We start from the raw sequence: 14,535 nt of genomic DNA, 5'->3' as shown, positions 1-14,535 counted from the left end.
AAAAAAAATCATTCATGAGTTTAGACAAGAATAACACTCTCCTAATTTGATTTATTTCAACATTTTTCATTAGAAATATATAAATGAGTGATAAACTATAACACTTACCATTTAATATATTTAAACATACATTCATAACACAGTAAAACAATCACTTCAGCTTCTTTTAAAAAAAGAAAAATATTTCCTACAACTAAAAGTATCTTAACAACTTGTTCCTCTTATAAATAATCAAATATTTAAAAAATAAAATTAAATTGATTAATTTTAAAGAACAAAATTTTTATCATAAATTAAATCTTTATATTTTGCTTTAAAAAGTATTTGGAAAAAAAATTTCAAAGAAAAAAAAATACCTGATTCACCATCAGCATTATGATTTGCAAATTTACTTTTGCTGTAAAACATTTTTAAAGTTTTAGCAGACATGTTTAAATCATCATAGATATCTACTTCTTGAAGAGGAACTGCCCATTTGAGATTTAACCTTTCGACATTTGAGAGATTATCACTATTCCTTAAAAAATATTAAGAAAATATCAGTACAGTTATTACCGATAGCAAAACTATTGTATCATTAAATGTGAAATATACATACCGAGATGAAACAGCAACAGATAATAAAAGGTCATTTAAAAGGAAAAGTCTCCTTTCCTTAGACTTCACTACAAGCCCATTTTGATCTAACTGCTGTAAACATGCCAAACAATAAATAAAATATTAGAAACATATGAACTCACTAGTTTCATAAGCATCGTACGAATTTTAAATAATATATTTCATAATTTAAAAAGACTAAAACGAAACTGTTTTTAGAAAATCGTTATAGATTCAACACATGCTCACACTAAGTTTATATTTACACAAAATTAGTAATAAGTAATAAAAACATCAAAAATATTGGCAATTTATTTACTTAATTTTTAAGATTTCAGATTAAAAAATATAGAATAATAATAAAATAATTTTATTGTGATTATATTCAACATTCAATGAGCAAAAAAGCATTCTAGTTACCACATAATGAATCTAAACTTTTTGAGAATGACGCATACTTAAGAAATGTTCTTTAATTAGTACTATTTAATTAAAATTAATAATAAGTAATTATGAGTACTATTTAATTAAAATTAATATGAGTAAAAATACTTTTTAGCAAATTATGATGTTTTTCCCCAGATGAAGATTCAAAATCCTAAGAAGTAATAGCTTAAATTTTGTTAAGATGTTAAAAGACAAGTTATTGCCAGTTTGAGCTTCATGAAATCGCTGCTGTACTTCTTTTTTTCACTTTTGTATTATTGTACTGTTTCAAAATGATACAACAAGACATTAATGAACATTGATTGTGTATGTTAACTATTGAATTACGTCAATATAGAAATCCCATTTCTATTTAATTATAGGATAATAGCAAGTCAATAAATTCATAATATAATCATCAATAATAAAAATTTTAATTTAATATGGTTTTTTTTTTTTTTAATTTATTGGCATAAAAATAAGTTTCTAAACAATTGCTGTAAACAGTTCTGAATTGTTAAAACAATTACAGCTATTCATTCATTTATTTTGCTTTGCAAATCGGCTAAAATATAAAACAACTTTCGCCTATTTTTAACCTCTTGTTTTGATTATGTGAGGATTAGGGCGAAAATTGATAGAACAATGTCTGCAATAAATTTTTTTCTTAAATTTAAATTATACAAACTATTATGTTTATGAGATAAAAAAAGCATCAATTTTATACCTAAGAATACTCTATCACTTCTTTTAATTTAATACAAGCAATTCCTTCAAATTCTTAGTGTACAACCCACAGTCACTAAGCATTTGAAGCAATACAAACAAAACTATTATCTAAGGAACTAATTAAGGATTCCAACTACTATTTTTTTAAATCAACTTATCAATATAAATTTTTTTAAAGGATTTATAGTAAAGGGAAAGAACAAAAAAAGTTAATTTGTCCAGATTGACAAAAATTCAACTATACAAGAGAAAAGAATATTTTTATTTTATTTATTTGCTTATTTATTTTGCTAAAAAAGACATTGCATATATTTTTAAAAAAGAAAAAGGTTTGAACATTAAATCATTATCATTAAAGCCAACTTAAAATTACTTAAGTAACACTCCAAAAATCATTATATTTAGGCCTACAAATATTTTTTGACAAATTTTTTCTGCTTCTTTTAGGATATGGAAGACAATGTTTGAAGATAGATTAAATGCTTAATGTTCTTTTTCTCCTATTTAAAATTTTGTTGATGAACTATCTAAGTTTACCCTTCGCATTAGAAAGTAACAGAACACTTCCTTATTTTGTTACATCATAACTTTGAAAATAAAGAAGAAATAATAATATTATTTTGTTGATAAAGTAAAATAGCCTCTTCAACAGATAGTTGTTGACGAAGGAGACTATGGAGGCTTGAACTTTACAATTTTGAGCCAATGATATATATGGTGGTGGCAACAACAGCTGCTTTTTCTTTTAAACCCATAAGTCCATTAAAAATTTTATGTTAGACAGTTCTTAGACATAAAAGCTGGAATTATTATTACGTGGAATAAATATTTATAAATTAAAAAATAATATAAAACAAAATAAGATGGAACATAAAATGGATGATCTTAATACTAACAAGTTGTAACACATCATCTTGTCTTAGCAAGAAATGATTTCTGTCAGCAGAAGATTTAAAGGAGAACTTTCCAAAATGTTTGAGAACTTCCCGAACAGCATGATGTTGTTCAGCTTCCCGCTTCCTTTCATTTAAAGTTTCAGCAAGTGATTCAAGTTGTGTTAGAGCAAGTTGAAGTGACATGCGATCATGATGACCAGGAGGTGAATATTTTAACAAATCCTACAATAAATATATGAATAAAAATAATTAAATAATGTAAAAAGTCAAAATCAAACAGCTAAATGCTATAAATTAAAGCACTTTATATGGTTAAGACCTGTTTTTAAACCCTTCAAAGTACCTATAACAAATGTCTTATAAAACACCAGCTATGTCGAATAATTGTTAAGCTTTTACTTTTTTAATGATACAGCATTGAAATTATCCAAATATTCTATAAGGCTTATTTAATTTTTCAAACGGATGGCACATCTTCAAACGAAATACAGGTCTTCAATGCTATATTTTTATATGTGAGGTAAATGAAGTGAGATACAGAAAACTTAAATAATCAAACAAACTACTCTTAAATCAGAGGAGGAAATGAAAAACGTTGAAACTCAAAGTAGCAAAAGATTAAGGAAAATGAAGCACAGCTAATATAGCTAAAACTTAAATCCTTATTATTTAATGAAAAATATGCGTTTGCAAATACTAAATTTCTACACAGAAAGAATATAAAAAAATTAAATATAATTTCCTTTCTTAGCACTAACGGAACTTTTAAAACATGTCCAAAGAGAACTTTTTAAAGTTTTATAAAATACATTAATTCTGATTAACAGATTCATCTTTATTTGCTAATTTTGATTTTCTGATAATTTTGTAAATGACACAGATAAAATAATTAAATAAATTTTATCCTATAACATAACTTCAGAATCTGAATAATTAGCAATAGATTTGTTTTCTGCAACATAGTTGTTTTCAGCCAATGAAACCAACTGCTAGCATAACATTCTCAGGAAACCAAATTTTAAGAATACAAAAATATCTTAGGTAACAAAAATAGCAAAAACCTATTTTTTCAGGAATTTTTGGAAAAATTTCTTTTGAAAACTAGTTCAACACTTGTTTTTCTCGAAAAATTATAGCTTGGCAACTGTTCCCAAACTTAATAACTTTCTAAACAACATTTTAATACCTCATTTTGCAATTGTCTTTTTTGTTTTCCACTCATTCTCATACACTCTTTACACATACCATAGTCACGTGCCATTTTCATGGATATTTTACAAATATGAAGATGAGGGATTTACAACTAGTACATACTAACAGATTTTTGAAAATAAATTATTTTTCCTTTAAAAACATTATGAAAAAGTATAACACAACAAAACAAGCAATACCAAATTTTATAAAGATGACTTTCCAAATAAATTTCTATTTTATTTTTTTTTTCAAGTAAGAGAGTAAAAGTATTTACCTGTAGCATCAATATAAACTGAGGAAATCTTTGAACAGGTTTCACCATTAGACCAAAGAATGATAATCTATCAGTACTATTAATTTGTTTAACCTAAGAATATAAATAAAAAATTATTAAAATTTTCAGCCAAAACATCAATCTGCTTGTGAGTATTATCTAATTTAGCAATATTTATATGTACATACACACTTGAGACCATACCAACTATAAGGACATTGTGAATGAAGAATTTTTCAAATCAATATGCAGGAATTTTTATAAAAAAAATTGGAAATCACAAGGTTTCAAACGGAATGTAAAAATGGGGACCAGATGTTTTTAAAAAATATTTCCTTTTTAATGCAGAACTTTTTTTTAATAAATGTCCTCTACTCATTATATGGTATGAATTTTATATTTTAACCATTAAATTTCATTCTTCCTTTCTAATGAAATAGAGAAATGTTGCCATATGTAGAAAGTCACTGAAAAGGGAGAAAAAGAAATATTAGAGGAAACACACAAAGAAAAGCTGAAATTTTAAAAATCTCACCATATTAGTTCACATAAATATTGATATAGAGACACTAATTAAAAATTTTTTTTTTTTTTAAATGGAAGATATGGCTTTTTCATGATCCTTCAAAATTATAAAAAATGATTTTTTTTAAAAAAAAAAGCTGAAAAACCAACTTGATAACTTAAGAAATCCATAGCTAATTTCTTAACAAAACATTCATTAAAGAAACAAACATTCGTTAACAATTCATTATAACATTTTAAATTAAAGGCTAAGATCTTTTCTCTTCAAAAGAATAGATGGTTGCAAAAATAAATAATTTTTTTGTGATTCTTTTCTTTAAATTGCAAACTTTAGCAAAAAAAAAACACATAAAACAAAAAAAGAAATAAATAAACTCTTTAATTACTCCTAAGCTAACCTAAAATGTTATTATGACACATGTGCTCATTTTAAAATATAAGAATTTATGGCTGTAGCTGCAAAACAACTTAATTCCCCNATTGGGAGAAAAAAGCGGATTTCCGCTTTTTCGTGGAAGTCTTTCATCCCTTGGAGACGTGAACGGCAAAATGATCTCCAATGACTCACGGCAATGCGGATTAATATTTGAAACTGAATTCAGGTTTGCCAAATTTTGGACGTTTTGTCTCAGAATGGCGCAGCTTTGGCAGAAACTGAGCTGAATGTCGCAAAATGGCGCAGTTATGCCGTTTTGTCTCAGTTTGTCGCAAATGGCGCAGGCGTAGCATCCCTGCCTACTACTAGTTTTCCCTAAACTAAAATGCATGACTCAAAAAAACTTCTTTTTGACACAAAAAAAAATTAGACAACTAATAACCTCATTAATATCACTTTTGTAATATTTTCTTTTGTTTTTGTATCATTTTTTCCCCTTAACTATTTCTCCAAAAATATAAAAATTCAATATATTTTCCTCTAATAGATTTTGCATGAGAGTAATAAAGGCGTGCAGCAAAACATTTCTGAAACAAAGGTAGTTTCTTTTAATATAGAGAGATTATATTTATAGGCAATGTATAAAAAATACATAGAACTGAAAAAAGCATTGTTATTGTATTAAGGTAGAAAAAAATTATTATTTTATTAAAAAATAATGATTTCTTTAGAAGTTTCATTATTAATTGGGCTTAATTCTTTTAAAAATTTGAACTAAACAAACTGTTTTCAAAAAGTTTCATTATCAAATTGGACACATTTATTTTTAAAAAAGAAAGATAAAGCATGAAGTTGCCCTAAAAGAGTCAATCAGCCCTCAATCCAATTTTTTTGTTCAAACCTTTTTTTATTTAATTAGTAAGTATGGTATCAAAAATTTCAAATCAAAAATACTGTGCGTAAATAAATGCTATAGCACAAAAATATTTTTATAGATTTTTAATAAGTTTTCCATTAAAACATTTTGCGATTATTCAATCATTAATTAGAAATCAATCACAATGGGGGAACGAAATCACAAATTTTGAAACTGTAAAATTCCATCCCACAAAATTTGTGGAAGAATTGCCTGAAAATAATAATAGTTAATGGCCACTGAATTTCTCATTTTCGAAATTTTCAGTTATAATATTGTTAATTTAGTTTTTTTTTCTCTATAAAATCTTTAAAGAATCAAATTCTGAAAAAATGAATACTGTAAGTAAAATGCAAGTTTCAAACTAATTGTGCATAATTAATGGATAGTCTTTAAGTTCTAATTTTGGCATAAGTTATAAATTACATTATTGTATACCATTGTATACCATAACTTTATTACAGCTGCATTTATATACCGAAATAACCAATAACCGTGAAGCTGAAATAAGCAAAATTTTGAAATTTTATTAAAAAGACTTAAACAATATTAACAATAATTCTTTTCTTTCTTTTTTTATGAAAGAATAATTAGAAAAATAAAAAATCTACAGTAGTGATAAGGATATAGTAAAATAAGGATTCATCTTACCTATCTTTTGACATTTATTTTTAGATTAGAATAGATAAGGAATTATATAGAATATAGATTAGGAAAAAATATTATTTTACTTATTTCAGTAAGTATGTGCATTTTTAAGATCTAAATTTTCCAAAATAATTATTTGTTCAAATTAATTAAAAAATAATTTTTTATGTATGAAGATTTCAAAAACCAAAGGAACAACAAAAATGATTATGAATGGTGTATACATTAGAAATCAGTATAAATATGTAATTATAAAGACTGACCATATCATTATCAAATCCACTGAAAATATATTAAATACACAAATTTTTTATTTTGGCCAAAAGTTAGATTAATTTATAAATCAATATATGATAAACATTTTAAAAAATATCTAACATGCCTTATAGTCGTTTAAACAGAAAATTAGGAGGTAATAATAAATAAAACAAATAAATAAAATAAATACACTAGACATAATCAAAACAATTTTCGTGCAGAATATTCTTTAAAAAAAAAAAGAGTTAGAAGAAAAACCAATAAAGAAGTTATAATTTACTTAACTAAACATTTATCTAAATGTAATAGCAGTGTTCTCCATAAGCGTTTTTTTTAAGGACGGCCTGCCATTTAATCTCAAAAAATGTGTCCTTTTTGTCGAAATAAGCAGTCATCACTTAAAAACACTGCCTTTTTATTCATATTCCATTTTGAAAATGATTAATTTTATACACGGTAAAAGCCATGGGAAACACAGGTTTTTTCCAAGATGGTAAAACCATGGTAAATACTGCTAAAAACTTCACATGGTAAATACCATGCCAACCCTGCAATGGCAACTAACTTCTCGGGGGAGTAAGAAAGGCTTGTGCACAATTGCAGCAATCATGTCATTGGTTGCACAATTGGGGCACCAAAACTTATATGTTAATTTTAACACTCTAAAACAGAAAAAAAAATTCTTAGAAGTTCTAATTTCTAATCAACCTAATTTGGAAAAAAGTGTATAACTAAATAGTCCAACAATAATCACGCATAAATAGGTATTTTATTAACAAAACTATATGGAATTTTAACTATAGGAGTTTTATTAACGAAATTGAAGTATTTATTCAACAAACACAAAAATACATTAAAAAATTAATAATATTGTTAAAATAACCAGTAACTTTACATACTGTAAAAAAATTGAAAGCAAAGGCATGACGATAAAACACACAATACCAAATTAAAGCTGTTCAATTTCAACTTATCAAAAGTGTTTCAGTTTGTTAATATTGTGGGTAGTATATCACTCAAATTTTTAATAAAAGAAAAGAATAAAGTACATAAAAAGCTTTGTTTATTCATCTATTTTTTAACGTTTAAGATGCTTTTACAAAAAATGAATATACTCTCTTTTGTGTTTTTTAAATTAATGAGTCATTACAAAGAGAATTTCTTTTAAAGTTATTTCAGTTAACAAAATATGTTCAGTTAAAAAAAAAGTTCAGTTAATAATATTACATGCAAATAATGTATTGTAAAATATATATATAACTCTGAAATAAATGTGATGTATATGAATACAGTAAACAAAAAATATTTAAGTTTCAAGTAGAATATCATAATTATTTTTGTATATATAACCCAAAATATTTTTCTACTTAAATAGAATACTTGAAGCAGTCACAATTGCATAATGAGCTGCTGTTACATACAGAAATGAATTAAAATAAAATGTATGGTAATTCCATATAAATTACCTTCAAGAAATCTGCAAATGCAGATTTATTTTTTGAAGCTTGCTTCGCAGTTTCCATAGCCAAAGAAAAATTGTTAATGAAATCACTGTATATGTCCAGAACCATTACTTTTGAAAACTGAAAAATAAATTATGGTTTCCATTATACAAAATTAAAAATATAAAATTTCAAGAATAAATCAAACACACTCAGTTTTATCAATTAGATAAATTAATAATTAATATTAAAAACTTATAAAATATTTTACAGTTATTAGCAAGTTGAGTATTTCAATTTCAATTATTATTTTATGACTAATTTTAATCAAGTAAATCCAAAAAAAGTTTATTTGGTAAAATATTTAAATGAGGGGTATAGAAGACATTATAAGCTAAATGATTAATGAAAAATAACACATTATAAAATTTTAAAGAGATCATTTGAAATAAATTACATTCTTTTATTCACAAATTACAATTAAACATCAAAAGTTAACTGCAGAATTAATTTTTACATGATTATGATTAAAGATTCAACCATGTGCTGGAAAATAAGTAACTAAAGCTAATTTTAAATGTTAAAATAAGAACTACCATAAACAGAGAGCAATTATGTACTACCAAAACTATTAGTAGGAAAACAACTTAAAATCACTAGATAAGTAGCTGAATATTGAAACATTAAGATTTCTTCATATATCAACATATAAGTGACAATAAATGCACAACCTTAAATTCAATATACAGAGCTCAAAGCTGAAACATTTATTGATTTTCTAAAGACGATGAAAATAAAGTGGTTTAATATTGGCAAAATGTTTTTGCAAAATTAAGTTTATTTGAATTTTAAAATTGTATGAGTAAAATCTGCTTAAAATTACATCTGCAAAATAAAAGGTTACGCATTTAAAAAAATTCTGATAATTTCGATCATTTGCAAAAATTATTTTGTTTACATCTTAATTTTTGACACTTCAACAAAAATTGAAGTTTATAGTTAAAATAACTTCTGCATTTAATACTAAACATACTAGCACTTTATATGTATTTATTTCTACTGATGGCAGACAAATGACCACGTTTCAAATGGACGCAATATCCTTTTCCAGTTTATTATAAGTAGAATACAATTAGGCAACAAAAAATAAAATAATTATGTAATAATTAAAAAACAATTATTTTTCAGGCTAAAACATTAGAGACTAAAAAATTTTTATGTTACTCCAGTAATTTATACTGATATTGTTATTCAAATTAAAATAAAATTTATTAATTATCGTACTTTCTTCCACAAATATAATTTTTACATGTAAAACAAATGTTTATGATTTTATTTAATTATTTTCACAACCCCCAATTTGATAAGTTTTTTATCTTTCTGAAATTTTAATGAAATCTGCTGAAATTTCCTCCATGCCTTTCGTTTCTTGTTCCTGTAAATTTCAATTTTCGGTGGCAAGTTCCGCTGCCAACTGAAATAAAAAAAAAATTAACTATACTCTTTCTCTTGTTTGCTTACACAAAATCCAAGCATTAATAGCGGCTAAATCCAGAATGTTGAAAAATACATTGGACAGACCATATATGAGATTTAAAATTTTTGCTGTAATTTCCAAGTTATTTGATATGTTATATCAATGCCAAATTTAATGTTATTATAAAAAGCAATAGTTTTAAGTATAAATTTAGCGCTGTTTACAAATTTAAAGTCCTAACTTAGATAAGAGAACTTTTTTTGAATAACTTTGTTAATTGTCAGAGTACAATTAGTTGATTTGTAAAGCTGCGTTGAACAGCATGCTACATTGTCTTTCCTTTTGTCATTTCGTTTGTTTTGTTGTCATTGTGTTTGGTAGGTTTTGGTAATTCCTTCTTATTCACTCTATTAGTTCCTACTAAGACCTTTCTTTTTGATAGAAGATTTATTGCTAAAGATATAGTAAAAAAATTATTGGTGGTTAAATTTCTTCCGCACCCTGTAAATGATTCCAGAGTTCGAGAATAGCGAATTCACTAAATGATACTGCTGATAGTCTAATCTCATATTTTCAAAATATACGGAAACCTATTCACAATATATTCTCAATGTCAGATGCTAACCACAATTTGATTCTGAACTTATCAGGTCTGTTGGGTATATATTGTGTAAATCTGCATCTTGCTTTTGTCCCAAATAGCTGTTCATCTTTAGTAATGTTTGCATCTAGTTTGTGGCCTTTTTTTAAATATTTTCTATAAATATATTCCCTACCTTTGAGATGAGAGCAGATTTGTAAGTCTATAAACGCTGGCAGCAATTACAGCAAAACTGATAAATTGCAGAATTTCTGTAAAACAATTTCTGCTTATTATTCCTGCAAACAATACAGAACCATAATTCTTAGTCCATAAATATGAAACATTCAAATTTCTTGTTTCATAAGCACTACATGCATATAAAATTGCAATAAAAGCATCTAAATCTGCAGAAGTTAACAACGACTCCATTCGGATCCTAAAACTTGTTATGCTTCTGATTCTATACACATTTTTATACGATCCATAACTCGTTGGTCATGTATCAACGAAAATGCACTTCTAAATGTCACGTAACAAAGAAATGCATCTTCATAATATAGCATTTTGTATTTTTCATTGGCCAATATTTTTCTGAAAATAGTATGAAGCAGGGATCTTCCATGTCTATGTCCATTGAAGTTTGAATATTTTGATCATTTGCTTCACATTTATCTTCAGAAGTAGAGAACAATTTTATTCTTTTTCAATTGCTATGCATATATTCACGATATTTTCTTCCTCATTATTTGTGTCGAATAGCTTAGAGTCAGTGTCCAATAGATCATACATACCACCCTCACTACCACAATTTTCTTCCTCTATTTTTGATTTCTTCCAACAATTTCTTTTACATTGACATTTTAGAGCAAAATTTTTAATTTGTATTTGAATAGACCACTAATAAAAAAATACAAAAATTGGAACACACTATTTTTATTTATTTATTACCCAAAGTTTGTAGCCTATCAAATTATAACAAATAGAACTGATACATCGCAAATATTTGTAATGCTGCTCATAGAGCCTGTGTTTGAATTTGAATGATTGTTATTTTGCTTCACGGGTTACCACCACCAGTCAGCCCTCTGTACCCAGCATAAAACTGTACATAGATGCATAGGATGTTTCTAAGCACTATCAGATGACATTTTCTTGAAAAGCTTAAAATTAGTAGTAAGTTTAAGATTTTAGTGCAAATAATTTTATAAAATTTCACATATTTTCCAGAAGTCAAAAGACAACTCACAATAGATAATCATAGAGCACATATAATCATCAGGAAAAACGAAAGAAATGAGAGAGAGAGATTGAGCAATAAAGTAGCTATATATTACAGAAAAGATGGTGCAGTTACTTCAAGAAAAATGAAAATATAAAATTTAACAATTTTAATAAAAGTCATAAAATTTGACCTCTCCGGTAGGTTTAGAGTTAAAAACTCAGTATGTTATAATGAAAGATACAAGGCTGTCAACTATTATGTGCTTCTTGCATAATAGTTGACAGCAAATATTTTATTGAGTGGTAGACAACTAAAAATTAAAGCTTTCAGAATTTTTGGTAATTTTGCACACATTTTAAAAGACTCACCACGAAAGAGCTGGCACTAAATGGTGTTTCATATGAACTTTTGAATCTTTTACAAGTGGTTGGATGGAAAATAGCTTTTAATTCAATTTACAAAACAAAGAATTCTACATTAAAATATAAACTTAGCTACTGCTAGAGCAAATTTTCCCAAAAAGCATATAATGTTGGCAGCCCTGAAGATATCAGAATCCTATAAAGAATAACTACGAACATCGAAAGAATATACAGATTAATTGAAGTGGACCAAAAACACTAGAATTATTACTGACATCAAAAATTATTACTAAATACTACATTCAGTTTGAGTATAATCCAACTCTTTGTTTGATTGAAATTAAGCTTAGAGTATTAAAAATGAAAAATAAAATACATTTAATGATTGAGATAGTAAAAATACCAACAAAAAAAAGACATTATTTGATGCAACAAAAGTTACTTACAGAGGCAACAAATACATCTCCAATTTTTTCTTCTTGATCCCATTGGCGAATACATTGAGTTAAAGCAATTCCAAAAATGTTATGACACTGCAAAATTTGCTCAACTCTGTGGAACATTACACTAATTTTATTGGCACTGACAATTGGAGAAGGGGCATTTTCCAATGGATGTTTATAATCCTAATAGAAAAAATTCGAGTGTGAATATTACAAGAATAAAAGATGTTAGTTTTAATTACATTAATGAATTTATTACAAAAGAAATATTTTAATAGTAGCAATATGTTACTGACAAATCTTTATTTCTAAGCAAAATGATAATTGGAGCTAAAAAAAAAGTACACTAAAAATGACTAATACAAATTGAAACAAAATTTATTACACATAATTTTATTCCTACATTTAAAAAATATATATGCTTACGATACTTTAAAATGGGCTCCCTCTCTTATGTTTTTAAAAATACAATCACTTATAAACAGGATTTTTTTTATGTAAATTAAATTTTGATTTCCAGTCAAATTCTATGCACATATAACACATGTAAGAATCCTTAAGAGCAAGATACTGAACATGAGTATCTCATAAAGTATATTTCATTTTCATTATCCCATAAGAACTTTTTTCCGTTTTACGTGACCAGAATTTCTGACTTTTTCCTTCCAAAAATTGATGAGATCATTAAGAATATTCTGAATCATATTACAAATCCTTTTTTATAATATTAATGACTTCACAATTACTGTTTTAGAATGAAAGAGGAGAAATTAATTAGTTTAGATTTATGACTGAGCCGACCAGGTGGCTGAGTGGTTAGCGTGCCTGACTGCGGAGTCGATGGTTGCGGGTTCAAATCCCGCTCAGGGCATGGATGTTTCTTTCTCTCTCTCCGTGTTCTATGTCCTTTCTTCTGTGAGATTGTGTGAATGTGACCCGCCCTATAGACGAGCTTGTGGTTGCGTGACGTGGGCGACACTGCTCCACCGCCGTGGCTTGGCCATAGGTGCTCACTGGGTAACGAGAAGAGAGTAGCAGTTCTGGCATTTTTGAGGTCAATGGGAAATAGACCCAAGTGCCCGCCATTAACCAAAAAAAAAAACATTTCAATAAAAAATTTAAAAAAAAGATTTATGACTGAAGTAACAGAAATATCTGATTTTTTGCTGTAGCTTATATAATTTTAGAAATGTTAAAAAAAGGGGGGGAAGTAAATTTTGATTGGAAATGCCAAGCTTGAAGATCGATTATAACATCACACTGCTGAACACAATAAATGTAATTTTGTAAACGCACTAAAAAATGGTTTTAAATAAATGGAGAAAAGGAGTTTATAGGTAAACCAAAATTTGTACATATGATTAGTATATGAGCAGTTAATATGTAAAACTGTTATTCTGTTATCACACAGTAAGCTTGTCTCATATAGTATTATACAGTATTTGTATTATTATGCATCTTTAATAAATATATAAAAACAAGGTATGATTCTAACTGTAAGATTTAACATAATAGTAAAACCTGACAGTTTCAAAATACAAAAAAGTTTTAAATAATTCAATATTTTCATTTAAAATAAAATATTAATTGATAAAATAGTAATTTAAAATACACAATTAAAGCAAAACAATAACTTTTAGTTAAAATTTTACATAATTGAAAATAGTGATAATTACTCTTATAAGCCTCTGCATAGAATTTAAATAGGAGTTTTCACTGTCAACTATACTTCCGACAATATATCTTCTCTTTAACTGAAAAAGAAATAATAATACTTTAAGATTGAATTCTATATGAAAAAAAGTGATAAATTTATTAGGAGCAGCTATAACTAAAATTTCGACACAAGAAACTCTTTGAAGAGAACATGACTAATTACTTTTTCAGGGCTTAAATTTGGTGGAACTGGTGGTAGAGATAGAGGAGGACGTTGCTTTTTGGGGATTTTGACATCAACATATCCATCTTCATCAGCATACAGAACTGTTAAAAATTTCATATTATTATTTTGAAAATTAAATTTATGCAAGAAAGTAATTAATTGCATAATTTTTTTAAGTAATTAAAATATCTAAAAGAAACAAACTATTCTTGTGTAATCTAAATGAAAATATAAAAACATAAATACTTAAGTTATTTAAAAGTTTTAGATTAAATTGCTATTTAA

At 26.3% G+C, this 14,535-nt stretch overlaps 1 protein-coding gene across 5 annotated transcripts in view; it reads right to left on the bottom strand.

Moving 5' to 3' along the window:
• The window catches only part of LOC107447338 (rho guanine nucleotide exchange factor 10-like protein), a 53,044-nt gene that overhangs the window by 14,619 nt on the left and 23,890 nt on the right, over nt 1-14,535 (bottom strand). For all 5 annotated transcript variants that reach the window (XM_043039063.2, XM_016062215.3, XM_043039064.2 and 2 more), the window contains 8 exons: nt 14,248-14,351; nt 14,045-14,122; nt 12,372-12,551; nt 8,306-8,422; nt 4,117-4,209; nt 2,649-2,870; nt 599-690; nt 357-517 (listed from right to left, as the gene is read on the bottom strand). In XM_043039063.2, coding sequence (XP_042894997.1) covers nt 357-517; nt 599-690; nt 2,649-2,870; nt 4,117-4,209; nt 8,306-8,422; nt 12,372-12,551; nt 14,045-14,122; nt 14,248-14,351 — 1,047 coding nt within the window. The remainder of the gene's footprint in view (nt 1-356; nt 518-598; nt 691-2,648; nt 2,871-4,116; nt 4,210-8,305; nt 8,423-12,371; nt 12,552-14,044; nt 14,123-14,247; nt 14,352-14,535) is intronic.

Source organism: Parasteatoda tepidariorum, chromosome X1, assembly GCF_043381705.1.
Source record: "Parasteatoda tepidariorum isolate YZ-2023 chromosome X1, CAS_Ptep_4.0, whole genome shotgun sequence".
Lineage (NCBI taxonomy): Eukaryota > Metazoa > Arthropoda > Arachnida > Araneae > Theridiidae > Parasteatoda > Parasteatoda tepidariorum.
This window is presented reverse-complemented; position numbering and strand designations above follow the sequence as displayed.